This window comes from Astatotilapia calliptera, chromosome 12 (genome assembly GCF_964374335.1).
Source record: "Astatotilapia calliptera chromosome 12, fAstCal68.1, whole genome shotgun sequence".
In the NCBI taxonomy this organism is placed as follows: domain Eukaryota; kingdom Metazoa; phylum Chordata; class Actinopteri; order Cichliformes; family Cichlidae; genus Astatotilapia; species Astatotilapia calliptera.
Genome location: NC_137433.1, coordinates 26846538 through 26874116, shown reverse-complemented (window position 1 = coordinate 26874116; position 27579 = coordinate 26846538). Strand labels below are relative to the sequence as shown.

The 27579-nt window shown below is 40.8% G+C and overlaps 1 protein-coding gene across 3 annotated transcripts in view; it reads left to right on the top strand.

Moving 5' to 3' along the window:
- Positions 1 to 27579, top strand: part of fbxl17 (F-box and leucine-rich repeat protein 17) — a 232963-nt gene that overhangs the window by 102767 nt on the left and 102617 nt on the right. The window contains exon 9 of one of the 3 annotated variants that reach the window (XM_026186351.2): positions 25455 to 25906. The exons of 1 other annotated variant lie outside the window; for it this stretch is intronic. In XM_026186351.2, coding sequence (XP_026042136.2) covers positions 25455 to 25506 — 52 coding nt within the window. In that variant the 3' untranslated portion in view covers positions 25507 to 25906. Of the gene's footprint in view, positions 1 to 7566; positions 7943 to 25454; positions 25907 to 27579 lie in introns of those variants that run through there. One more of the 3 variants, XM_026186349.2, reaches the window with a different exon arrangement.

Here is a 27579-nt window from a genome sequence, read left to right as displayed (position 1 = left end):
TTCAGACTTCAGAAAGTCAGTGATAGGGGACTGTGACCAATCAATGTCTTTTTAGGTGAGCGATACACAATAATAATTTAAAGTAGTTTGAAAAAGTTCACATAACAGATAAATTGTGGCGGTGCACTAAGTACAGAGGGGCGTTTAATGAGGAGGAGACATTGCACCGAAAGAACCCTGAGTAAAAACAAACACGTTCTCTCCCTATTTATCCAATGTGGAAGATTTAAAGTGGGGGAAAAACAGATCATATTTTTATGGTGGAAAAAGAAATGCACAAAATGAGCAATTAAAAAAAAAACAACAACAACCTGTAACTTGAGCCAAAGTGTCATTTTTTACTGTTTATGTCTCTGTTGAATCATACAAATAGTTGCCAGAATTGAATTTTGCTTTATCATGTGAACACAAAAATGTATTCCAGAAACTGGACATGTGACTGACAGAAAACAGGAAAAGCAACACATTTACTTGCACATTTTCTCAAGTGTGTCTGCTGAGTGGGTCCCACATAACTGAAGTGGGTAAACAAAATAGGAATAGCTGAATATGACCGCATCTAGGGACTCAGGTTTGCGACATCCTGTTTGTGTATTTCATAACCCCGGTCTGCGCTGTTGTGGCAGGCTTCGTTTTATTGTCATTTTACGGTGCTCTAGTGTTGTTGTCGCCGTTATTATTTTTGGTGCCTAAGAGCTGGCCTGCATTAAAGCTGCTTTCAAGCATGTTCATCCATCACAGAAAGCGAGAGAGGCGGAGGGACGCAAAGGGAAAGAAACGGCAAGAGACGGAGAAGAGTGAGAGGATGGACAAATGCGGAGACTGCTAATGGCTTTATTGGAATGATACCAGTTATTAATTATGCTGCCCTCACTTAAAAAAGACAGATTTAAAAAAAAAAAAAGAGAGAGGGTGAGTTAAGGGAGGAGAGCAGCTGCAATCTGTAACATGCTGTCTCAACTAATAGCTAGAAGTCAGCTTTTACTGATCACTGGATGGCTCTTTCCTAATTGATGGGGATGTGTGTCAGTGTGCGTGTGTGTGTCTCCGTGCTGCTTGTGTGTTTCCTTGCCCTTCATTTCCGTTTTCGGAACGTGAATGTCTGTTTGTCTTCCAGTCGCGCGTGTGTGCTGTAAATCTAATCACTCCTAGTGTGTGGTAGCGTGAGTGGAAGGCTAATATTGTCCATGTCACCAGTCTTACCCAGGCATGTCAGGAGGACCTGTCCTTGTCCTCTTCCTCTCTTAACTCTGTCCATCTGTTCTTTATCCTCTGCAGGAGAGGTGTATTTCCTCTTCGACCAAACAACTTTTGACAAAGTCAGATATCAGGAAAGCCTGGCACTCGTTTTCTCTCGTTTCTTATATTTTTGCCCCTCATTGTATGTGGAGCTCTAAGGTAGCCCTTGAACGTTTTTGTTGGAGGAGAGCAGAGGATCAGGATTTCCCACCTCTTGCTTTACACTGAAGCTTTAAACACATACTGGCACCTGCCAACACACACAAAAAGTACAGATGTAATCCTCGCGAACTGATTTTATCATCTCTGAATCAACACCACCAGAACTAATTTCATAGCAGCCATTTCTCTCCGTGTGCTGAATTTATTTTACGACCCATGTGCAATGCCAAACCGCTGTAAAGTGGTAAAAAATACACAGTATGACCGCTGATGATGTTTTTTCCCCCTCCTCCAGGTTTCCTTTAGTTAGCTGCTTTGGAAGCACTACAGGCCTTTGCACTAAGGCACTGAGGAGACAATGAGTGACCAGAGGGAATGGAATGATTATCATGTCTCCGGATATAGCTACTTTCACTCTGTGATTAACCTCTGGTGGTGTGTAGGGGTGTTTTACTAGGATGTGCTTGAGTGTGTGTATGCAGGTGATTGGACCCAGGGTGTAGATCTAATGGAGCCAAAGGGATGATTACATTGAAAAGGTCAGTTTTGTCTCCTGTTGCTGCAATTAAGACACTGGAGAAAGGGAGATGGGGGTACTGGATAAGTACTGCAGACAGAGAAAGAGGAGAGAAAAAATGAAGGGAATTAGCTACAGGTATGGCTGGGAGCGAAGGAGAGACGCGAGCATTAAGACAACATCGGTGTCTTGATGGAAGCGCATGTCAGGAAATGTTACTTCAGCTTCAGTGTGTGTAAGTGAGCTCGAATGAGAGTGTTTAATTTTGAGCACATCTGTGACCGTGTAGGTCCATTCATGCTGTTATACATTTGTACAAGTACTGTGTATCTGAATACAATATGTGTGTGTGTGTGTGTGTGTGTGTGTGTGTGTGTGTGTGTGTGTGTGTGTTTTAAAACTTTACAAATAGTGCTGGTATGTGAATGTGTAAACACACAAAAATACATGTTTTCTGGCTTTTCTTTGAAGTGATTACTTATTCACACATTGCGTTTTTAGATCCTAAATCTCGGCCTGTATGTGTTTTCGACAGGTTGGGCCTTAATGGTGTTGTCTGGATCATGCTTTTACTCATGCACGAGGAGAAACCAATGTTGTTTTGTACTTTAGCGCCTCTTTAGTGGTTTGAGACAGACTGTGTCAGGAGTGACACCACTCCACTGGAGATTACAACAGTTCGCCGTGTTTGGAGACAGGAAACTGATGCTTCAGTGACTAGAACAAGAATAAATTGGAGTAGATGGAAAGGAGTGTTGAACTTCAAACTACTGAGTTGCACTTCAAAAGCTCCCTCTTCACATCCTCTGCACAAAGTCATCTTTGACACGGTGTTTTGTCTGTGCATGAAGGATGTCCGAATTGGTTTCTCTTTGTCAAGGGTTGTTCTTGACTGGTTTTATGTTTAACGTTAACTACAAGGTTTGTGCTTTTTTGGGCCCGTCTGCCTTGCAGGACAACTTACAGGGGCTGAAAACTAATAAAAGTGTGAGAGCCTGGAATCCACATTGTTTGTTTGAAAATGAAATCCTTAAAACAGTTGGGATGCCAGGTTGGAGTCTAAGGTGCTGATTAAGCACTGCTAACTAAGATCTGCAGTCTAAATCTTTTACTGCCTTTCACGTTTCCTGTCAACTCTTGTCCAATAACAGCTCATAATAAAAGAGAAAAATTATGTGATATAAATAAAATGTTGGCAGCGGTGTTACACCACACTATTAGCTGTACTTAACAGGGTCAGCTGGGATGAACTCCAGCTTGAGATGGGATCTGCGTTTTGGAGAATAGACTTGAGAGGCAGGCTACATCCTGGAGAGGCGTCCGGTTGATTACGGGCCACACACACTTTATATAGAAACCCAAATTTCTTGCTGTGAGGCATCAGGCTCGACCCCAACACCACTGTGGACAATACTGCAGAGCTGGAGGTTTTCAATTAGGGATAAACATTTGATTTTATGATTATTTAGTTAGTCATACCTGTTAAGTCACTGAAATGTTGAACTATAAGATTAAACTGAAGGAAAAATAAAAGATATCACCTGGTGTTTCAATGCATCACTGGATAAACTGTATTATTACTCTGTTTCCACGTGCTTTATAACAAATGTTGGCCAGCTCACCTGAAATGTTGACCACCCCCGCAAACATCATAAAAATTATATCACTTATGGTAAATAAAATAAAATTAAGTGCTGGGGTGCTTTTTTTCCACCCAGCTTGTGATGTACAGTAATGAGTGTAAGTTTGCTGCCTTCTAGATGCCTCAGGTAAACAGTGTCCTCAGAAATAGAATTTACACGAAATATTTTCTTCTTTGTCGAACAGGTGTTTTAGTCTTCAAACAAAAATCAAATGTTTTATGCTGGAAAATATTACAATGGCCATTGTGCAGCTAGTAATTTAAATGGAAGATATGCCTTTTTTCATTATTTGGAGGCTTAATTGTTGCGTTCCAATCTGGTGTCTGCTTTTGGTGCGTGGACAGGCAGAGCTGTGCTGCACAGCTGTGGGACTTGTGTTGTCTTCCCACTCTATCCTGACGGCGACGAGCTCATTATATCCAACCGGTTCTGCTGGGAGTGCGTTACAATTCCTTGTGATGCATGTGCACTCGTGCTACACACGCACGCACGCACACAGCTTTAGACCACTTGACCTTGGTTGCTATGACAGCAGCGGTAAGGCTGCACCGAGGTGTCAGTGTGTCTTTTTGACGAGTCCCGCAGGCACACCAACGCCAGCCCACCCGTTTTCTGTTTGTGTGTGTGTGTAATGATGATTAATACCTTTGTTTTGAAAGCCAACAGAGAGTTGTTGTGTGTTTGCATCTGTGTGAGCCTTTACGTTTGTGTGTACGTTTTTTCTTCTTCTCTGTATCAGCGAGCATGGACTTTCCTCTGTGGCTGAACAAGCACGTGTGTTTAGCCTGTTTGTGTGCATCAGAAGTTTCCATGCCTCATGCACTCTGAGCTGTCACTGCTATGATTGTTGTTTATAGTTTTGACATCTTGCACCTTGTCCCCGTTGTTTGTCAGTGTCTTTCTGTGCTTGTGAGAAGTTTTTTGATTTAATCTGGTCTCATTCGTAGCTGTACCTCGTCTATTTTCTGTCTAACTTGTGGCCCAGCAGCACAGGTCACGTTGGCTCTGAACCTGTTCTGGTTTTTAAATGTTTTGAAAAGTAGAGAGGTGGTGGCTTCATCTTAACCAAACAGCAATTAGGGTGACACCAAGAACCGTTTCTAATTAGTTGTTTACCTCCCAACCTTTCATTTGACTGTACCTCATTAACATGTTCTTTTGAAATTGGTCTTGATGTCAGAATTGCAGAGGAAAAAAACATTTCTCAGAGATGTTTGGGTGTGAGTTTAGGATTTTTTATGGTTGATTTAATGTTTTTATAATAGAAAACAGTGTTAAATGGTATTTTCATAGCCTTCTTTGCCTTTCATATGGATTTTCCCACAATTTATTCTACAGTGATACAATTTTTCGACTCTGATTAATCACTTAACAAACATACAATTTCTGGGGGAAAAAGAAAGCTGTGCAAAAGAAAAAGCAGTAACCATCCATGTGAAAGAGCCCGCTGAGCCATTCTTAAAAGAAGCAGAGGGTTCATCAGTGTTGTGAGGCAGAAAAAGATAAAGATGATGTGTGTTTTAATCATGTCCATGCAACCATCCATCCATCTACCCATCTATTCATTCTCTTCCGTTTATCCTTATCATGGTCATCAGGGGGCTGGCACCTATCCCAGCTACCATAGAGTGAGAGGCAGGGTACACCCTCGACAAGTCACCAGTGTGACAATCATTAACACTCACATTCACACCTATGGGCAATTTAAATTTAGAAATTAATCTAACCCCACCAAGTGCATGTCTTTGGACTGTGGGAGGAAGCTGAAGTATGCAGAGAAAACCCAAGCAAACATGCAAACTCCACACAGAAAGACCTGTGGTGGAGGTGAACTCAGGACCTTCTTGCTGTGAGGCCACAGTGCTACCGTTTTTTCTATTTCCCTTGTGTTTTATTCAAGTTCCAGTGTGCTTGTGTGCTTTTTCAGCATTTTCGTTGGGGGGTTTTTTCTGATGTTTTCTTACATTGCCGTGCATTTGACCTCACAGGCCCACCGTATGTTGGCTATATGTCTTCAGTCATAAATTAGACGCTAATCCACTGCAAACCTTCGCCAGTCGGGCCGAGTACGACCAAGTCAGACCACGATTGTTTGGAGACAGGTTGCTTCCCACCAGGTGACCTGTGCAATCACCTGGGAACTGGTCACTCAGAGCTTGAGGGTACTACATCCTTAATCCCTGAGCGACCAGTTGGTCACCACGGCTACCTGCAAATCGATCTCTGACAACATTAGAAATCAGTGAAATCACGGGACAGCCATCGAGTCACAAAGAGGTTGTCATGCTATTTTTATTCTAGTGGGACTTGTTCTTCTTCTTAGTCTGGTATAGCTTGGAAAACTATAGAGAAGTTAAAAAAAAAAGGCAAAATGAACCAGCCCAATGTTGTAACTATACCAACTTGGCTGAACTATGATTTAGTGCTCTTACTGATAATGCTTAAAAGTGAGAAGCGCTGCACTAAATCTCCACTCCCACTGACACATTGTCAAAGCACATGCAGGTTTTCTTTGTTTAGATGACAGTTTAACCATCATCTTGCCCTTTTTCTCTCTTTCTTTTTCATGTTGCTTCTGATGTCGCTGTATTAAATCAAGGTAAGGAAACCAACACTGCATTAATCATTTTCACCAGTTTTTCTTGAACTTCTTTCCCTCAGAATTGTGCTTATTATAGCTTTGATCATTTAAGTATTTTCTGGCTCCACGGTAATTAATGTGTCGACCGTTATGCATGAGAAACATGACACTGGGAAATCTTTGTTCTGGAAATATCTGAGAAACAGTTCTGAGTTTCTATGGAAAGAGCCACAGAGCCTGCATTCTCTCCACCTTTTCTTGTTGTTTTTTCGTGACTTGTTTTCTTTCTTTTCCTTTTACTTGCTCTTCTCTCTCTCTGTGGTCCCAGTCTTATATGGTTCATATTTAATAACTCACTTATGTTTGTTGGCTCAACATGAAAAACTGTTTTAATAGCTTCTGGACGCCACCCACTCTTCTTTCCCAGCTCTGGTCTTATATTGCTTTCTGTCTTTGTCTTCTTCTTATCCTTTTCTTCTTGTGATTTTGTCCTCTTGTCGTCCCTTTTGGTGGCTGTGGTTCTCAGAAAAAGCGAGTCAGGTAGAGAAACCAGTGTTCCTTTTCCCAGATCTGTTAGTGTGGTCACACACTGTTGTAGTCAGGTGTGACGCTCCTGTTGCCAGTTTGTCGTTTGAACCAACTGTAGCTTGCTTGTGCCATCTCAACACAGTCGGCTCTTCTGGCAAGAGAAAAATTGGCTTCCTCTTCTTCTTCTTCTTGTGTGTTTCAGTATTTGTTTGTATGTTTCTTAGAGAGGGAGTGCATGAGTATGTGCTTGTATGTTTTGCTGGCAGGCAGTAGTGGATTGTGGAGTAGTGTGCTGGCACTGGTGAGGTCCAGTTACCCTGTGCGCACCACACCTTAGGAGGTAATGCGATTATGAGGGCAGGGACAGGGGATTTGTTCAAAGAGCATAGAGAGGAACATCAAACACAAAAAAAGATGGGATTATCAAAAGATGAAGGGGAAAAGAGGCCGTATCCCCGCCTGTCTTTTAGCCAGCTTCCCGGTGAATACAAAGGAGGAGGGACAATGACACAGTGGATAGGCATTTTTTTCTCTTTCTTTATTTCTCTCACTTATAAGTAACCCTGTTCTTAAGCTCGCTCCTTCTTTGTGGCACGCTCTCATTCAAGAAATTTAGTCGCGTTAGTTCTCAAGGGATTCCCAAGCAGAACTGGGGACATCCTGCAATATGAAGCGTCTGTCCAGAGTGTCGCACCTATCACATATTATGCAAAAAATAAAACACAGGAAAAACCCGTTTATGCTTTTATGTGCACAGTGGCAAAATGGTACATTTGTCATGTTAACATAACAAGGATTCTGCTGTGCAACTATAATTTAACCAGGCTGTTATATGCAATTTGCAGCTGCAAGAAACATGACAAACCAACTCTGGCTCTGTTTGTTTTGATTGTCAGTGTCTCTGGGGGGCTGAAAGTGCTGTGTAACTATCATATGCAGTCATGCAAGAACACCTCAGGCTACCTGCATTGAGGCAGCTCCCTGTTTCTTCGCACCAAGTGACCCCCCCAGCTTGAAAGGATAACAGCTAAAATCGCTTCAGATATTCAGCGCTGATGAATTGAATGGAACCTAATGAGTGAGGTGGGGTTGTCTGTTTTATTCAGTTTGAAGAAAAGGTAAAATAAAGGATTGTCCAGCTATTTTAAAAAATGTTTTTCCTTCTTTTTCTGGCATGCTTTAGCTGTAGTTAGATTAGCTGCGCCAATAATATCCTTAAAGCCTATCTGTCCTAAATTTCATAGAGCAGCTTTCTCTCGGTTTTTCCCTTCTTCTTCACACACTGACACCACAACATCTCGACTATGGATTGTTACCCAAACTTTGGTCAAGGACACATTTTTGATTTTTATGCAAATATTTCAGTTCTTTTTTAAGAATCACTGCTCCTCTTAGGATATTGGTCAGATTTAAGTGATTCAAGGTCATTTTTTTCTGGATGTTAGTGTTTGTGAGCCTCTTTGACTTCACAGTGGAGTTTGATTCTCATTAGTTTGTGCAATATAGCCAAACAATGTAAAAAAAGATTGCTTCCTTTCTGTATGTCACACATTACAACAACCTGTGAATTGTAATGGATCATGAGTTAGATGACCTACTGTTAAGTGTAACTTTATATAGGGCTGTGCGATATTACCAAAATCTCATATCCCGAGATAAGACATTTATCGTCCTGACAACAATACAAATCACAAAAATGTAACATTTTATGTAAATTCTGTGAATCTCGGGCAACTTGTGTGAAGTGTTTCCATCTGGGCATCCTTTACCTGGAGTCCAGTGTTTTAACCGATGCATGAAACTATACATTTTTAGACATAAGTTGTAACGGCCACCATTTTCTTTGAAAGTTTTAGTCTAAGGTTTATTTTTTTAGCACCTGACTGCTCTTTTTTGCTTCTCATCCATAAACTCTGCATACTCTGCATACTTGTTCAGTGATGACGCGACGAATCCTACTTCCGGGTCTAAAGTAGTCTGCGTTTAATATGGCTTTTGTGTTGTTAACATGTTTAATGTTATGTATTTTCTTCTATTTAATCTCAAAAAGCTCCTAAAACAGCCAGTGATCCCTGTTGACCTCCCTCGGCTTTTATTACCGCTAATCATTTATTTAAGCTCAGTTTTTAAAACCTTAGGATGTAACTACAGCCCAGCCCATGCAGCAGTATATGAATGACTAACCTCGTATTGTGGATGGATTATCCCAGTTATTCTCCTGGCTGAAGTTTGGTCCTTTTACAGCATCCTGCCATGCGATTACATTTGTTCCTGACCACCGAGAACACTCACGTTAACTTTTATCAAGTGGAAAAAAAAGTTAGCTTGTTTATATTATGCTAACATAGCTGTTTCGCTAGCGGTCACGTAGCACATCATTATATACCAGCTAGCCCAACTTCAGTAACCCTACAAACGTCACTGCTGTTTAGTTTTCTGTCTTCATTTATGTTGGAAGTGATAGCAGAGCTGTACGTTTTAATTTGTTTCCAAAACCCCGCAGTCAGGACATGCTATATTGTATTTAGAAGCTAGCGAGCTAACTCCCTGCTAACTTCTAACTCCGTTAAATGTCATAAATTCCGTTTTCATGGATGCCTTGATGCCAAACTCAATTGTTACACCTGGTAGAGCAGAACGCTGATCATTTTATTAAAGATGAAAGACTTTAGACAGTTTTTCAACTCTCAGTAATGCCATAGTGATCGTTTGATATATGGACCTGCAGCGGAGTTTAGACCCAGACACGGCTAGTGACGTCAGACTGAACAACCGGACAGTGACCATCAAAACGATGAAAAAATATTGCTGTAAACTGTTTATTTTACGACACCACGAAACAAACGATAGCTTAATAGGAAACAGACGTTTTTATGTCGTCATCCGATATACTGTATATCGTTATATTGAACAGCCTTACTTGATTATGAGAGAAATAATCAAAAGTTAGCTATGCAGTGTTTGAAGTTAATATTTTAGGGTCTATATGAAAGATTTGGAGCATCATTGTAGAAGCAGCTATTTGCTTTGTAGAAATATGATTGAATAATTTACTGAACATAAACTCACACAGAGATAATGTGCTTTAATGTTGTAATTATAGCTTCTCTGGTCATGTTTTCGTAGCTGGCCCTGTTCACTGTACATTTGAGTTGCACCTTTTTCAAAGATGTTCCGTGTTTGTTAAAGGACTAATACCTCACACACTGCACTGAAAACGTGAGATGGCAGAGTGCAGTCTGAAGTTTTCAGCTTATGTCCCCAAGAAGCATTATTTTCCCAGTATATGGAAACACGTTTCTTCTCTCTGCCGTTCTCTGTTTCACTCTCTGTCTATAAATAGTTACATTTATAGACCTCTTTCATAGATTTTAGTTAAAACATCTGTACATGATTATACATTAAACTCTAGTTCACACAAATAACCGTCCATGACTTTCTTCTCGTGTTTCTTTATAATCTCTTTCTGTGCATTTAGACAAAACTAAAAGTTCATTGTGGGACAGTTTTTCCAATATCAGTGTATTGATTGCAAAGAGCCAACGGTAACAGGGAAGGTTAGAGAGATCCTTGCTTGTTTTTGTCTCTGTGTATGGGTGTGCTACAAAATGTTTTTCTTCCATGTTGTACTGTTTGAATCTTCTCGTTTCTCTGTCGTGCTATTTGCCTCACACTCTGCCAAAACGCAAACACATTCAGCTCATATGGATGCACAGTGAAGTGCTCCCATCAATATGAACACACCTTTTGCCCAACTGTCCTCCAGTCCTTCTCTCCAGTGTCTATATTTTTGCCTTTTGATTGACCTTCTCCTCCTGTTGTAATCTGATGATGCTTTACGAGTTTGTGAGGGGGAGGGCATACAGTGGCAAGAACTAATGTTCTCTGTGATGTGTATGTGCTCTCTGTTCACATTCCAACTATAACAATCTGAATCATGAGTTAAAAGTCTGCTTTGGTGTGTGTTTCCAAAAAAGATCTTGCGTTTTACCCAAAAATGTGGCTAGGAGGAGAAACTCAACTTGTAAAACTTAGTAACTCCTCCATCAGCATGGGAAAGTATGTGCGGTCTAAGCTAGTGCTGTTCTGTAGATTTTGCTTGTGTGTATGTACGTGTGTGTGTGTGTATCGTCTTTTCTGCAAAGCGTGCGTGTGTTTCTGCACGTGTACTTTCAGCTGGGTTGTTGGGCCGTACCTTCGTGAGGTTTCAATCCCATGGTTTCTCACGCTGGTCAGAAGAGCTCGTAAAGCAGTCAATGAGAGGTTGATGTCATTCATCTAACCGCAGCGGGGCTATTTGTGACTCTGTTAATGAAAGAACGGCTGGACACACAAATGAACTTGGTTTGGGGCTTTGCAGAAAAGTCATACGGATCATCTAGCTGCAGACAGATCCACTGACCTGTATTAGTCCACACAAAACCCCATCTCTCCGCCTGCCTGTTCTGATGTTTTCCTTTTCCCCGGAGTCAGACCAAAGGAAACATCTCAACAGCTATTAAAGTGAGTTTGGGCTCTTTATGAGTAGCTGTAATGTTTTTAGTGAGCTGTTATTACACAGTGTCCAGTTTCAGACGCTCTACTGATGCATCGTCTAAAAACCTGCACTGCAATAGGCGTACTGATGCGGTTTCACTCACACTGTAGCAGCATGAAACAGAAGAAACTCTTTCATCCTCTTCTTATCCCGTACTTCTTTTTTTAAACTCATATTTCTTTACTGGTCTCCACGCATTTTCTCACAGTTTTTTCATTGTTTCTGTTTATAGAATTTACTTATTTTGTCCATTTATCCTCGTTTTCCATCTTCACCTTGACAGTTTTGGTGCTGCCACATCTTGCAGAAGAAAATCTTTGTTTTGTATGATGCACTTGTGTGTGTGTGTGTGTGTGTGTGTGTGTGTGTGTGTGTGTGTGTCTGTGCGCGTGCACATGCTTGCAGTATCTGAAAACTTCTCACGATCGGCATCTCAAGGGGTATATGATGGTATGGAAATTTTGTCAACATGGACCTAATGGTTCTGCAGTAATTGTAGTCTGTGGCAACTCTGGAAAAGACCAGGAGGATAAGGTGGAGGGAGACAGGGGAGTCGGTAAAGAAAGAGAAGGAAGAATGTGGAAAAATGCATCACAAATGGCATAATGCTTAGCATTTAGATGCAAGAGCAGATCCATAATTCATGTTGCTAATGAAAGCTAGAGGGTAGCCAGTTAGTGCGGAGGGGACCATGCTGATCGGATGGGAGGTAATAGCATTACCATACAGATAGATTTAATGTGCTTCCTGTGCCATACTTTGCTCTTTCCTCGTGTCTCCTCTTATATGACCTCTCCTCTTTTCCTTCTTTCCTTGTTTCCTCTTCTCTCCTCTCATTTCCTCTCTGCCCCGCTTTGCTCCCGGTCCCAGGAGCTTCTATGCCATTGCCTCAGCAGATCCAGTTTGCCTTGGCCTCTCACCACAGAATGTAGACTGAATGATTTGCTCCTACTTTGTTAAAAAGAGATGATATTGGCAGGAAAGGTTGTTGATATAACACGTGCCATCCGCAGGAGACTGGAAAATCGCGGAGAGAAAGGGCGTGCATATGTGTGTGTGTATTTGCCGCTCTGCCTGTGTCCTTGTGTAAAATTGTGCACATGTGTGTTCCTGTGGTCAGCAACTGGGACAGACATGGGGCCCCAGCAGGTAACTGGGCCCAGGCTTCTGTGACTCATTTAGCTTTGGAGACAGATGTGTGGCTGTAGGCCCTTCTGTGGCTGTGTCAGAAGCTTGGCCAGAGTTAATTCTCGCTACATAGGAGATATTTTTGCTATGCTGGGAAAAATAGTGGTTAGAAGTTAAACAGTGATAGTAAGGAGACTGAGAGTTGGGTTTCATTTTATGGATTCTAATGACCGTGATAGAGAGTGGGCAGAGCAGTCTGTCCTGCTCATGTAAAATCTGTTTGTAAAAACTCTCTGTACATAAAAGCTAGTTTGAAAAGAAGGTTAAAAAGCTACTTAGGCGAAGGCTCGCTCTCTGCTGTTACTCCGATAAGACCTGCTTTTTGAATTCTCATTGGCAAATTGTCACTAGAAAAAAAGTAGTTTTATAAAGAAGGGTGTTGCAGGTGCTTAGGCTCCTGATCTGAGCGTGAAGTAGAAAGGCCTGGCCAGCACTTACGACTTGGCCTTCATTTTCAACAGATGCTCTCACTAACAGAGGGAGAACGGTGAGGAAAGTGTTGCCCTAGGGCATCAGCCAAGCAGAGTGGAAGCCGGAGTTGTAGTTATCATTTCTTCTGATGAAGTCACAGAAGGCTAAAGGGCCCGTAGTTGGAAAAGCTGCCCTCTCTTGCCTTTTGTCTGTTCAGAGTCAGATGGTCAAAGACCCTGAGACTTTCAGCTTCAAACTGCCTGCATTTCAAAGCATTCATTCAGACAGTCACTCCATCAGTCTGTCAGTCCGTCAGTTAGTCCATCACCTAGTCGATATAATGATTCTCTCCGAGGCCCTTATGCCCAATGGTTATCTCTGCAGGCTTTCTCATACATTAATTTATGAAGTCAGCCCAATCTGTGCAGGGAGGGGTCTGATTGCGTTGTTTGTTCTCAGTTTTTTGCTGTAAGTGTTCATCTCATCTACACATTCAAGCTTTCTCCTCATACTGAGGTGAAAGTTGGACACTTTTAAAACATTTAAGTGCTCCCTACATTCTGCTGCCTTTACGCCACATTTAGAACTACTTATTAAGAGACCGCAAGGTTTTAAAGTTGAGCATGTGTGTATACATATGAATATATGCGCGTTATGAAGACCCCATGGCCTATTTCACAAGAGCCAATCTAAGTAATGAAAGGAGTAGTAAGGGGGGAGGGAGTAAGTTGGTGGGAGGCAGCAGGAGAGAGCAAGATGGAGCACCGGGTCCAAATTATAATACAAATCATATCAAGTCAATCATAAAAGCAGTCAAGATTTACTAGTTTCATTTCACTTCCCGAGATTCTTCAGTTTAATAGGGCAGCTGGGAGAGGAGGGAGCAGGATTGCATGGTTGAAATGGGAAGAGTGTGCATGCATGTGTATATGTGCGCACTTGTGTGCACGCATTCTATGAATAACCCTCCACAAGCCATCGCAACCGCTGGCTCACGGCCCCCTAGCTGGAGATAGAACAGTAACGTCTTACAGGCATCTATTATTGAAGAAGCTGAGCTAGTAGGAAGGATATCAAACCCCTGTCCAACTGTAAACACCTGCAAAGGGAAAAAAAACCACCTCTGCATGTAGTTGTTCTGTTAAAGAAGAATAAGAAGATTTTAAGATTAAATCACTGTTTTGTCTTGTATTATTTTATATTCACTAACCTAATATTCTTTCTTGTGTTTTGGATATTTAACATGCTAATGATTAAACTGTTGATCTCTTAGTAACCATACAGAATTTTTTGTTTTTAGACGTTATTCTTTTTAGGTGACACCAAATTTAGATCGTAGTGGAACTTTTGGTCACAGTTGGTTAGTTGTCATTACTTTATTTTCATTTTGACCTTAAAGTTGAGACTGAGGCTCAGTTAATCAACAGTTTTTGAAATAATCGGACAAGCCCATCTGACATGAGCAAACACGCCATATTCCACCTTTCTTCTCCATTCTGATGCTCCTTTTGACGTCTCCATGCTTACAGTATATGCACATGGTGCATGTGATTGGCTGATTAGATATTTGAATTAATGAGCAGTTAACCCAGGTGTACATTAGAAAGTGGCAGTTGACCGTGCATACTGCAGGTTGAATTTCCTTTAACTTAAGAGGATGTCTGTTATTAACATCTTAACAACAGTCGCATCTGAGTGTTAAAAACATTGTTTCCTTTTGACCCGACATTCTTTGTTCCAACTCATCACACTCCATGTGATATGAGATCCAGAGTACCAATCTGACCACGTGGCAGTGTATCCGTGTTTGCGTTTATTCGAACACAGCGGGGTGCTTGCTCAACTTATAGCTCTTCCGAGTGTGATGATTGTGTACATCTGAAAGTATACGTGTAGGCGCAGCAAGTGTTTGGACATTGAGAAGTTCATTGTTAAACTGTCAGATTTGTCTAAGTGGGAAGAAACAAACATCAGTCTATGTGACAGCCAACGATCTGACTGTCATGCCTCTCCATTGACATCCCTACTCCATCATTCTGCCAAAGAGGGAAGTGGTAAAGAAGAGATCAGAGGGAAGGAATGAGTGATGAGAGGTTGGAAAAATGGGGACATTGTTAAGTTAAAGAGACAGATTTTTCAGCTTTAGAATTTTAAAAGAAATAATAATATTAACAAGGATTAGAAATGAGAGATGAATGCTTTAGCCAGTTATTTGGCACTGTTGGTGTGTTTTTACAAACCATTGGTATTCGAGGAAACTTGGCTCAGATAGTAGCTGAGTGCACTACCCCCACCAGTCACCCTGGGACATGCATCACTGTTTTACAAAGAGGCTTCACACAAAAAGTTAAGGTAATGCCAAATTTTCATGGCAAAGAAAGAAGTATAGGGCACCAGTAACTCCAGATAACAGCGCCACGTGGCTGATTTGTACCAGCATCAGTGAGCACATGTCAAAATTTTCAAATATTTCTCAATTATGATTTACACACATACTGTTTATAACAAGACAATCTGTGCTTGTATTAAAAATAAAAGAAACATCTAATCAAATACTCCATTTAGTTGTACAGTATATTTTACTACAAAGCTTAACTAAAGCACCAGTAGTGCCCTGCCATTAGTCACAGTTATCAAGTTTCTTAAGTTTCTGTTTCTTAAGCCATGCCAAGTCATGTGATCGTCCTTGTGTCTGTGTTTTGTTTAAGTGGCAATTTCTGGGGGTGAAGAGCCAAGCTGATGCTGTAAATAACTGTAACTGCAATTCTTCTAGAAGCAAGTCAGTCCTTGTTAGACCCCCATGTTAAAGCTTCTTTCTGCTCCTTCCTCTTCCTTTTTATCTCTTTACTCTACATTACAAAGATAGAAATGTCTCTGATATTCTGTGTGGTAAGTTTATTTGCATCTTTGCACATTATTTTAGGCTTCATTTGGCAGTGTAATCCCAAGCCGGGACCCAAGCCTGGATGAACTGAGAGGGTTGAATGAGGAAGGGCATCCAACATAAAATCTTAGTTGAGCTAAACTTGCAGATCATAAAGAACGAGATTTCCATACTGGATCTTCCAGGGCCCAGGTTAACAATGACCACCTCTTTGACAGCTGTAGCCATAGAATTTGTAACAACAAAACTCCCATATATGTGATTAACGCCCAATAATCTTGATGACCGTTAAAGATAGGCATATCAACCTTTTTTCTATACCACCATATCACAATATAAATGTATCTGGTCTTTAACACATTTTATTTAATATATAATAATGGATACCAGGTCTTTGCTTGCATTTGTGTAGTTTAATTCAGCACTAAAGAAGAAGTACATGTGAGATGATGCCCTGCTGGACCAAAGGGCAAAGGTCTGGTGGATAACTAGAAAATCATTTGCATTGTTAAGCAAAATTTCTCTACGGCTGCACAGCATGTCAAGAATGCTCCCCTGAATGTAGGTATTCAGTTATCCATGACCTTAACCTCAGTGGATACAAAACAAGATGCAACTTTCCTGTAGGCCGCATTAGAGGTAAAAAAAACAACAACAAAAAAAACAACAACTGGTGGACTGTTTCAACAAAACTGAAACAAAAGAAAACTTTTTTATTACAATTATGTAAACGAAAAGTGGTGGAAAAGAAAAACTGCAGATGACTCACAGCGAACCGCCTCATCTGTCAAACATGGCGGTTTTGTCATGGCTTGGGCTCTTACAGCTGCGAATGGAGCTGACACACTGACATTTATCCACAATTTTACTACCGACGTTAGCAGCAGAATGAATGTGAATGTAGAGAGGGGGGATTCTGAAATGTGGAGCCAAAGTAGCTTCATCATTCAGCAGGACAATGACTGTAAACAACCTTTAGGTAAAGGCGTGGAATAACCTAAACTGATTGAATCAATCAGCTGTCTTCAGTCTGGCTGAGATGCATGATATTTGCTAGAGAAAAAGAACAAGGAAAAGCTGAAGGAGACTGCATGAAACACCCAGGAGAGTGCATGAAGGGATGATATACTGACTAATAATGTATATGGGTTAAAGATGGCAAAAGATTTTCCCAAATTTTAAATAGAATGGGGCTTTTTTCCAAAACACTATCTCTATGTTTTCATATAATTCAAGCCCTTGGACTTGAGACCTATATCTCTGCCATCCAGTGCAGTTCTTTCTTTATTGAAGTGAACCTGCTGAATTAAACCTATTAAATAAAAAACAGACTCATTATTTTATTTCAAATTGAAACACTGAGCCTGCAGACGGTCTACATGCCTACTTAACTTGACGAAAAGTCTTAACATTACATTCTATAGTGATTCTAATGTTTAAGACCAACCCGCTCTGCATTTCTACGCGCTGCCTCGTTGTTCGTCCTGTAACAGTTCTCCAAGAAAAATAATTATATTGAATATTGAGCCTGCTTTGATTTCTTCAGTAATTCAGACAGAAATTCCTTTGTACTCACTGAGACAGTTGTATGTGCCAGCTGGATAAACAGTTGACCAATCGGGGATTACAACCAGGAATAAAGACCAACTTTCCGTGCTGATAGCTCACTAGCTGCTGAAAAAGTGTGAGATAGAAATTTGTTGTTAATTAGTTTGTTTAAAAAAAACCCCAAAACATTTGAATGTGATAAATAATGAGCTAACTGCTCTTTGTAGTTAGTTAATACTTTTGTATGCGGTTTTTGATTTACTCTATGATCAGAGTATAGCTACGGACATTTGACTCTCATATAGATAGGTTCCGCATATTGCTCTTTTTTGACATTTTCCTAAAGATAAAGGAATCGACTTCCAGGTATCCCGGCCTGCTGATGCGAAGTTGACATTTTTGTCCCTCTTTGGTACAGAGCCATTGGATTTTTAAGCTCCAGATTCTGCTCAGGCATTAACTACATCATAATTTCTTAAGATCAAACAAGCCATCCTTAGTGTGCTGTTTTGATCTGCAGGATGATGAAAGCGCATTCATACGCTTACAGTTCTTCCTCAGCCACCTGCTGTATTTGCCCCGGGGGGTTATCAGTTATCATTTTCACTGCCTTTTTTCTACACCTTTTGCATACGGCGAGGAGAGGCAGCGTGTGTGTGTGATAAAGGCTAGTTGTTAGAATATCCAACACAGACCCACACCAGAAAGAAGCCACAGAAATAAGATGGGTAGAAGAAGCGTTAAGGCCACAGCCACCTCCTATAATTTGGTTTCCATCATGTTGTGTAGATTAATATAAGAATCTAATGCGATTCTTTACAGTTTCAGTGGAGCAGTGGTGATGTAGCGAGTAGACCCGTGGGATGTCCGTTTAGTCAACTTAGCGAGGTGTTAAGGAAATAAACAGCAGTGTATGTTGACGCTGGCCAGTCGTCTGGAATGCTAGTTCAACCGTTTTTGACATTTCAATAAATGCAGTTTGTCTTGGTTCCATCAAAAGGAACTCGAGTGTCAGCAGTGGACCCTGGACTTTCAAACTAAACACGTTTTCTCCGAGGTGACATTATTGCTTTGTTGTCTGTTTGCAGCACTCGATTTTCAGACTCTTTTCTTTAACACTGTGTGGCTGTGCAGAACGAGTACATCGCAACTGACTAAGTAGAAAACGATTATTCTCCTTATAAATAAATATATTAATCGACTATTAGAGATATTAGTGCGCGAGTTTTATTACTGACACATGCACATACGTTATCTTTATTATGTTCTATTTCGGTTCCATTTGTGTGCTACGATACTTCTTCAGTGCCGAAGAAGCCTCCATTTCTTTGAAGGATAGAGGCGAGGGTGTAAATCTCTGTTGCGTTTGATGCTCCAGAGGTTCCCATAAAGTTTCAGTGATGTTTAAATCAAGTGATTTGTGTTAATGGAAACGCTCTTAAATTTGTTTAACACTGTATACAGGGATGGGAGTGTAACTATCCGAGAAACATCACAAGCAAATGTTGTTTGCAGTACGGGGTGCGCTTAATTCTGTGAAATGGCCTCATAGTCCACAGCTGTAATGTGATTTTGCAGAGCAATCATCAGCGGTAGTTACACCTACAAGATGACTAAAGCGTGAAACTGCTTACCCACATCTAAAGTACTGTAAAGTGCGCGAATATGGGCAGAACAGTATTAACTGTTCATCTGTTTTAATTTTCTTGTTATAATGTTGCAATATCTGAGATCCTGTGAATAAACTGAGCAGATGCGGCCTTTTCTTCATACCGAAGGCACCAGTCACTCACAGAAATTCTTACCTCTCGCAAGCAGGCGTCATACTGACCTTTGTGATTTGACACGACTCAGTTTTCCACACACACGTACTGACCTTTGTTTGGCATGTAACACCGTACCCATTTTCCATAAAGAGCCTTTAGCAGCAACAGGAAAACAACATGAAAATTTCGGGGTTGAATAAAAAAACGAGCCACGTATGACCTTTCTCTTATATGTTTTGAGAGATTTAAAATCTGGCGCCGCCATCGGCCGAAGTCCTATACATTAGATCAACCATGTTCTCCCAAGCAAGACCTTTTTGTTGAATCTTTTCAGAGTCATTATTATTTGAAGAACTCCTTAAAGCTCTAAATCTGGAAGATGAATAACTGTATAGTGTTCATCATTAATGCCTCGGAGCCTTTTTGCTCTCCACAAAGTGCTGGAACATCCATGCGCCCATATAGTTCCAGTTTTCCTCATCCATTTCTGATTTAGACCAAGGAGCCACATCTGTGATTAAGCACCCCTTAAGTGCATTTTCTTCTTTGCTTGTGCTCTGTGTTTCCATTATAAATTCACTCAACAGAGGGCTTATGACACATGTGCTGGCCTGAGTAATGCGCTGGTTCTCTGCCTGAGAAGGATCGTTTAGGCGGGCCATATGCAGGGGTTGCATGAACTGATTACAGACCAGGTAATACTTTGGCGTTGTTCGCTGACGTTGAGTACAGATATATTGATATTACTTAGAAGCTGGCAGACTTGCAAAAAAAATAAACAGCAGAGCAATAAAGTGGGGCCTATTTGTTAGCAGCAGTTTGATCTGTATCAGCTACAGACTAGTAGCAATGAAAAACTACATGAAAACAAAATGCTATGCCAAAGAAAGAGCTTTTTTTTTTTTTTAAATACCGACCAATCAGAAATATTTCAAATAGGTAGCAGCAGCGAGTTTCAAATTTTTAATAAATCAGATGTTTAGCTTTTATTGTCCCCTCCTTTTTCCCAAATCTTCAATGAAAAGTGTAAAATAATCCTGACGATAACAATAACACTTGTCTGATTAGATTTTTCTGCATTGCAGCACATCTTAAAAGAAAAGAAAAATACATTGCCTCCTTTTTTATTAGTCATTACCTGCTTCAACCTCTAGCAAAGTTCTACACCTGCCACTAAAATTAGGCTTGAGTGGCAGTAATCCAGCTATTCAGTTATTTTTCTGAACTCACACTCAAACATTTTCAGCAGCTGCAGTCTGTTGTACTTTGGCCTGCATATTCATTTCAACATAAAGTTGAAAGAGTAAAAGCATGGTGTGCTGGTCTAGCTATTATACTTTACCTGTATTTACATTTGTTTAATCCCTTCAGGTGGAGTTTTTATTACAGAAAAGTGGCAAATGGAGTTGGAGAGTTGGAGAGACCGTGAGGGGGGAGCTTGATAGAAGGATGAACGAGAGAGAGAGAGATGGAGGCTGTGGGTGTCATTCGTTCCCACCTGATGCATGAGGAAAAAAAAATAAACCCACTTGTTTTCACTGTTGCCAAATGACTGTCAGGCTCTGTGAGAGGATTTCATCATTCTCTTCCATCCTTGTCATTAGTTCACCTGCCTCTTCAGCCCGCTCAGTGATTGTCTCTGATTGGACATATTTATCTCTGACTACTGTGGTAACCATTAGCGTTGGTGGTGTGGAGAGGTGGCAGTTTGACTAATCAGTTGTATCTGCCCTTGGTATAATGTTTTGTGTGCCTCTCGGTGTGTACAGCCACATTCAGAACTGTTGATTGTGTGTGTACGTTTGACTGAGTATTGCCAAGAAGAATATAAAGCAGCGAGCTGAACAATCAAAGGGGGTAGGGCGGATGGAAATTTGCAGCGAAAAGAACTGAAGAACTGTACAAAATCAAAGGATGTCAGTTTTTCAGAGGCAGAGCCAAGCTGTTAATCAATCCAACTGTCAGCGGCCCAGGCCAATCTCTTCCCACTCATTTGCTGCTTCCTACTTCAGCTTGGTAGGTCTCTTGTGTGTTCTTTCACCCCTAAACCTACACCTGAAACATTTTTCAAAAGCAGTTTCAATACTGTAGAAAAGTGTGCAAGGGGAGTTATGTCTAATGCATATTCTTCCATAAGAGAGCAAGAAAAACTGTGTACTCGTCTGCTCTTCCCACATACTGTATAACTCTGAATCATCACGAAGTAGATATGCACTGGTTGGAAGAGAACAACAACAACAAAAAAAGGAAGCAGATAGTGGAGGAAAAGGGAAATTAGGAAGAAGGAGCTGGGGAAACGTGGAAGTTGATAAAGAAGGCAAGAAGGGTGTGTGGTGGGTAATAATAAGAGGATAGAAAGATAGTGAGAGAGAAGGCATCTTTATTCTAATGTGGCCCTGCCTGTGCTTCTGTACGCCATCCTGAAAAGATGAATTTGCTGCTGTTATTTATATTTATGAATTCATGCCATTTGGCCCAGTGTGAAATGATGGGTCATTCTCGTGCAACAAGACGCGCTGGTGCTGAATTTACAATCACCCACACCAACTTCCCCCTTTCTCCCCATCTCCACCTTCCTCTTCCGTCTCTCCTCATTCCGCATGCCTCAACCTGCTGAATATGGATGGAACTGAAGGGATGGAAAGAGAAAAGAGAGGGACGGCGATGCAGAGGAGGAACATTTCTCTCACCGAGGTTGCCTCTGTCACCAGTTTCTCACCTAAGGAGATGTGGCACAGGAATTAATGGCATTCAGGAGCATGGTGAAATGGCTGCTGGCACTATGTATCTGTGTGTGTGCAAGCTACATGGCTGCAGCAGGTGAAATTCAGAGTATAGTCCCCCGAGAGTCTCAATCTGTGAAAATACACATGCAGACACTCAGAAGTGATGGTCAGTGAATGAATGAGGCTGATCTGCCTAAAAAATGTTAGAAGAGATGGTTTTTTTTTCCATTTAAAGATGACTGTTTTTTACTTAGTTATAGGTATTATGAGTAAAAGCTATTATACTGCTATTCAAACAGGGGAATGGGGATGGTAACAAACACAACCACGCACAGAGGCATGCACGGCTCTGATTTTAATGGTGATGTATTGATGTACCCTGAAGAACAAGGATAACCGCAAAAGACCTATCACAAGTGTTTTCAGAATTGGAAAATTGTACAGCTTTGCTTTATAAGTTCTTACACAATTATATTTTTTCTTTTTGCAGAATATGTTTGGAACATTTTTCTTTTTAGCCTAAGTGGCAGCGATGAAGTATACAGTACATTTCCAAATGGTTTTGTCTCATAAAGGGGAAACTTAATGAGGCATCAAGGCCCTTAATGTAAAAAGAGAAAAAAAAGAGAAGGCACTGGAAGTTAAGGAAAGCCATTCTGTCGTGAGTCAGATGTGCCTGTGTAACTTTAGGGGTAGCATTTCACTGCAGTACGGGCCAGTTGGATGCCTGTCAATAGCTTTAGTTTCCGCACAATGAGATGTTACCTCAGCGTCTAGCTAGCTCAGCTGGTTCCATCATGCCAGGACTTGGCGAGGGGTGATATTTATAGGCATGACACTGCTCTCCCTGACCACGCTCTGACTGTTGGAGAGGCTTGTAAAGTGCCCCATGCTGCTATTTGTGGCATAAAAGCAAAGCGACCATTTGTTGTGTGACTGTCCAATAAAGCTTGCGTATTTTCTCATCTTTGTTGTGCAGATTATTGTTACCAAGTACATGTAAAAATGTCAAGAAGGTTTCTTCTTTTCCGTACTGTTAGATGCAACCAATATGAGGCTTGTTGACTCCTATAACAGTGTTTCCTCTTGGCTGCAAGAGCATACGAGTACTGTGCAAGGAGGATGGAGTGGTGGTGGAGATACAATTGCCAGTAAACAATCTTTAGTTTGCACTGCCAGCCAGTGAAAGTATTCAAACTTATGTGGTTAAGATGTGAGTGCAGCTGTTTAAAATTCATGAAGCATGTTATTAATAAGTTAGAATACAACTAATTGTGATATTTAGAATATAAAAGTGATATTGAGACTTTCTAAACACCATCTTCAGGCTGCAGTGCCTACAATGTCAACCCAGAGATTCAAGTTTAAAAAAAAATCATGTCATCAACAGCACTTCCAGTCTCAGCTCAGTAAATGTGTTTTGATCTGATCTATTTACCCAACATTACAATGATTAATGTTAAAGTAGTGCACTTGGTTTGATTTTAAAAGGGTGAGGCTCTGACATGTCCTTGAGATGCAGCGCCTGTGTTTGAGGGATAGGACATGGAAGTCAATGGGGAGCATCGTTATTTACTCCTTTCACTTGTGCTTGGAGTTCTCGCTTTCATATTTCTGAATATCCGTGAGTTTTCATGTCTTGGATACAGAATATCTTTGAACACATTTATCCAGAACTGAGGTGGCCTCTCGGGTGGCCAGTCAGATCGTAGGTGTGGCGCTACATTTATCGGGAAAAGCATTATCCGTATGAAATAAAACTCACATTTTAAAAGTTATTTTATTGGTTTTGGTGTACTTTCAGGCACAATATTTAGTTTCCAGTAAGAACAGAAGGCTAAAGGCTGTTAGAGGTTTACTTTCCCCTGGGCTGTGTTGTTAATCTGAACAAACAGACACATAATCTTTGTGTCTTGTAAAGGCACGTCTAGCACTACTTGCTCTGACGATAATTAGTTTTTTGAAGTTATTGCTTACTCCTCACTTTATTCATTTCCGTGATTACATTTCCCCCCCCCTAAAAAAAATGTTTTTCATAAAACGAAAAGCTGATTTTCGGTAAACTTGCTAGAATGAGACGGACATAGTCAGGGCAGCAACAGTTGAAATTGCTACTGTTCTTAATTGGCTCAAACACGTGCAATTAACAATGATTGCAATCAGCAGAGGCAGCCCAGAGTTGAGCAGCCCAGTGTTAAAGTATATTATTATAGTCATTAGTGGCTGCAATTACACTGCTCTGCACCCTGTGTGTTAACCACAGTTTTGCACATATTACTTTCCCTCAGGAGGTTTTTGATGTGCCTGCAACTTTACTCATTCATGTTCTTTGTTTGTGTTTTTTATGTGATGAAATCCATCTCTATAGCTGTTATTGTCGGCTCACAACAAACAGACAAGGATAAACTCGTCCAACTTTCACTCCATGTCTATGTCCTTTATTTTGTGTGTGTGTGTGTGTGTTTGCTTGTTTGTGAGGGACTTACAACAGTTGGTATGAGGCTGCCTGGCTTATTCGGGCCAACTGGAAAATAGTGAGAATAATCACTGGGTTTATGGAGATTTACTTTGCTTTAATGTGCAGCAAAAATATTTATTTTATGGAAAGACAGCCTTAAAGTGGTGCAGAAAGACGCGGGCTTCTTTTCCAGCACTGCGGCTAGGCATCGGTGAGAGCACGATTTTTATCATTTTAATATACACCATTTTAGAGTAGATGTGTGACCCATTATTCTCTGTATTGCACATCAGCAGACACAGAAGGACAGGCACGCAGAGGGAACGGGAGAACGAGCCAGACTGAGCTTGTACATATTTTTCCTTTCTCGCTTTTACAGTGCGAGGAGCTCAAACAACAAAACAAGATACCTGAATACATTAAAAAAAAACAAGAGAGAACATTACCCAACAACCCCCCTCCTCTGCCCAGCAGCATCATAATGTAAAACAAATTCGAACAAAGCCTTGTGAAATTGAAATAAGCCTCTTTCGGCATCAGCCTTGGAATTAGTTTATTAGGCTCTAAAAGGGGCCTCGAAAGACTTAAAACCCCATTTTCACAGGGAAATTAGTTTTCAGAGAAAGATATATTGTTCACATTGGGAGATGATGAGTTGGTTTTACACAAAGGGGATTCTTTTGGCTGGGACTTCTATCAGATCAAGTCACCACAGGTAGTGGTGTGTTAGATGCTTTTTTGTTTTGTTTTGTTTGTCCGGATTAGTTTGCAGATAAAGCCGAGAATAAACAGCGCTTTGTGTGTTTAGACTAATTCCCTTTGCTATCTAAACTTGGGATTTTGTGAGGTTAAACTAGCTGAAGTTGTCAGAAAATTTATATAGACACATTCTTTTTTTTTCTCTCCCTGAAGCAAACGCATACAAATTAAAAAGTGCCTACCTGTGTCGTTTCCCTAGTTTATAGCAGTCAGTAAGATTCACCCTGGACTCTAACGTATTTATCTATAGTGATTCCACACTGTTTACAACTTTCCCTATTGCCAGTACAATCCACAAAAACTTTAGTAATAAAGGCAGGAACTGTTTTAACATCCCGCAGTAAAAGTGTTTTTTTAATGCAAATTCCTGCAAATTGAAAAGCAGAACTTCAATAAGTGAATCCACACTGACGCACATAGACTATGCTTATACCTTTATTTACATGTTAACACTAGTAAATTAATGAATTCTCACATCCTGCGGTTTTTGTTGTGTTTTTATTGAAGGAGATGGATGGATGGTCGCAAACATGACAGAGGAAGGAATGGAAATTGGTGAGAGTAATGAGCAGTGATGGACAGATGGAGCGATAAGGATGGAGGGGAAGGCAGAGAAGCTTTTTAGGTGGATAGACAGATGGAAGAATTGATGGATGGAAGAATGCAAATTAATGGGTTTCTGAAGCATTTAGGCCCGTGTTCACAGTGAGAAAGGACTTTTAAAGGAAGGTAAAAAAAAAGGAGGAAGGACACCATTTCTGGACCCCAGCAAGCGCTTAGTGGATCCTCTCTTTCACCATTGAATAAACTCCACAGGTGAATAACAAAGAGCGCCTGATGGCCATGCATTCATCCTACGCTTTTAGTCATACACTTAAATGTTATTACCTATCAGAATAAAGTGAATTATTAATGCTGGAAAAGGTTTCTCTATTAAGTACAAATGTGTTTGGTATGTTTTCTTGTGTTTTGTCCTATTTTTATCTGTGTTTTCAGGGTTTATCTTCTTTCAATTGTCCTTAATTGACCAAGATTTTTGCCTCAGCTGCTAACAAGAAAAGTTCCCTCTTCTTTACTTGCACTTGCCAATTAAAGTGTCTCAGAGTCTGATGATGATTCCGATAAGAGCGGTGAAACTGCGGGAGTGTGGCACCCGAAGATGTATTACTGATGGGCAGATTGTGAAAGTGATTGAAAGGAGGATTTGGAGTGAATTACAGCCACGGTAGCTGGCAGTGCCGATCGTGTCCTTGAGATGAGACGGCGTGATGCGGACCGCAAGGTGTGGCCGTGTGACATTAATTCACACATTACCATATCTGCCACACACATCTCATGCGGAAAGACATCTGTCCACCCTAGCTGTGTGTAAGATAGAAGTATGGGCAAACATTCATTCATGCGCTGACACACTCGCGCGCAGAGGTGTGGACCAGTGCCATCACAACTCTTCCTCTGCTCACAGTTGACCCGCTCCCTGAAAGACAAGTGGTATTGACAGAAGTATGTAGTTAGGGATGTAGCAGCAGTGTGCCTTTGTGCGCGCTTGCGTTCGGTGTGCAAAAAGTGGGTGTATCTGCCAGCGATAGGGGCCACACTCCCAGTTGTCATTTTATAACAGCTTGTAGACAAACTCATTACATCCAACACCTGCTCTCATCACGTACACCAAGTGTGTGTGGGAAGCATGCGTGCAAGTCAAGTGTATGAATTCTCTATAATTTAGCTGCAGTCATCTATGTTTGAGTCTTCTTTGGCAGCAACTTGAAGTGACAGCTATTTTGTGCCTTTTAGAGATTGTTGATGTTTGAACCATCTTCTTCTGCAGCTTTGCTCAGTGAACAAGGGGCATCTTGTTCATATTTCCCTCTTCTTCGCGTTTTACTTTGCGCGTCTGAGTTGCAAATTAGGAGCAGCAACTACACGAGTAACTGTCTTTTCCTAAGTGAATGCAGAACAAGGTCTCACACTGAGAAAAATTGCAGTTAACTTACAAAGAAGACAGACTGCCAGCTTCTGAGAGCTTTCTTGAGAAGTGGAGATGATGAAACGATGACACCCAACTTCAGCTGATCCTCCAGACCTCTTTTGTTGTCTTTGTTTTGCCTGAGTTTTCGTCATTTAAACACAAATTACTAGTGAACAATTCTCATAGATTTTCTTTTTTTTTTTTCTTTTTTTTTTTTTTATAGCTGTGACAGAGTCATGAGGTTATTCACAAATTGGTATAACCCACATTCAGGCGTGCATCAGTCTGCAGCCAGATATTTAGAATCCATTTATACGAAGATTTTGGCAGTGACTGCATGTGATGGATGAATATAAAGTGTCCCTGCTCTGAGCTGTGGTGCAGGTAAACCTACCTTTACATACAGTAAGCCAGTAATCCAGACACATTTTTTCATTTAAGCTAATACATTTTGGGCAGATCAGCTAAAATTGAACATTCTTTTTTTTGTTTTAATTAATTTGTGAGATATTTGTTAGATATTACAACCAGAGCAATGGGAGATTTTGAGAGCGTTTGTATTTGTTGAGCCACTGGAAGGCTTTATTAACATATTAAAGTGTAGCCATTACCCTTTTTTGTTGTCAGATTATACCAAATAAATTTTAAAAAGACATTGCTTTT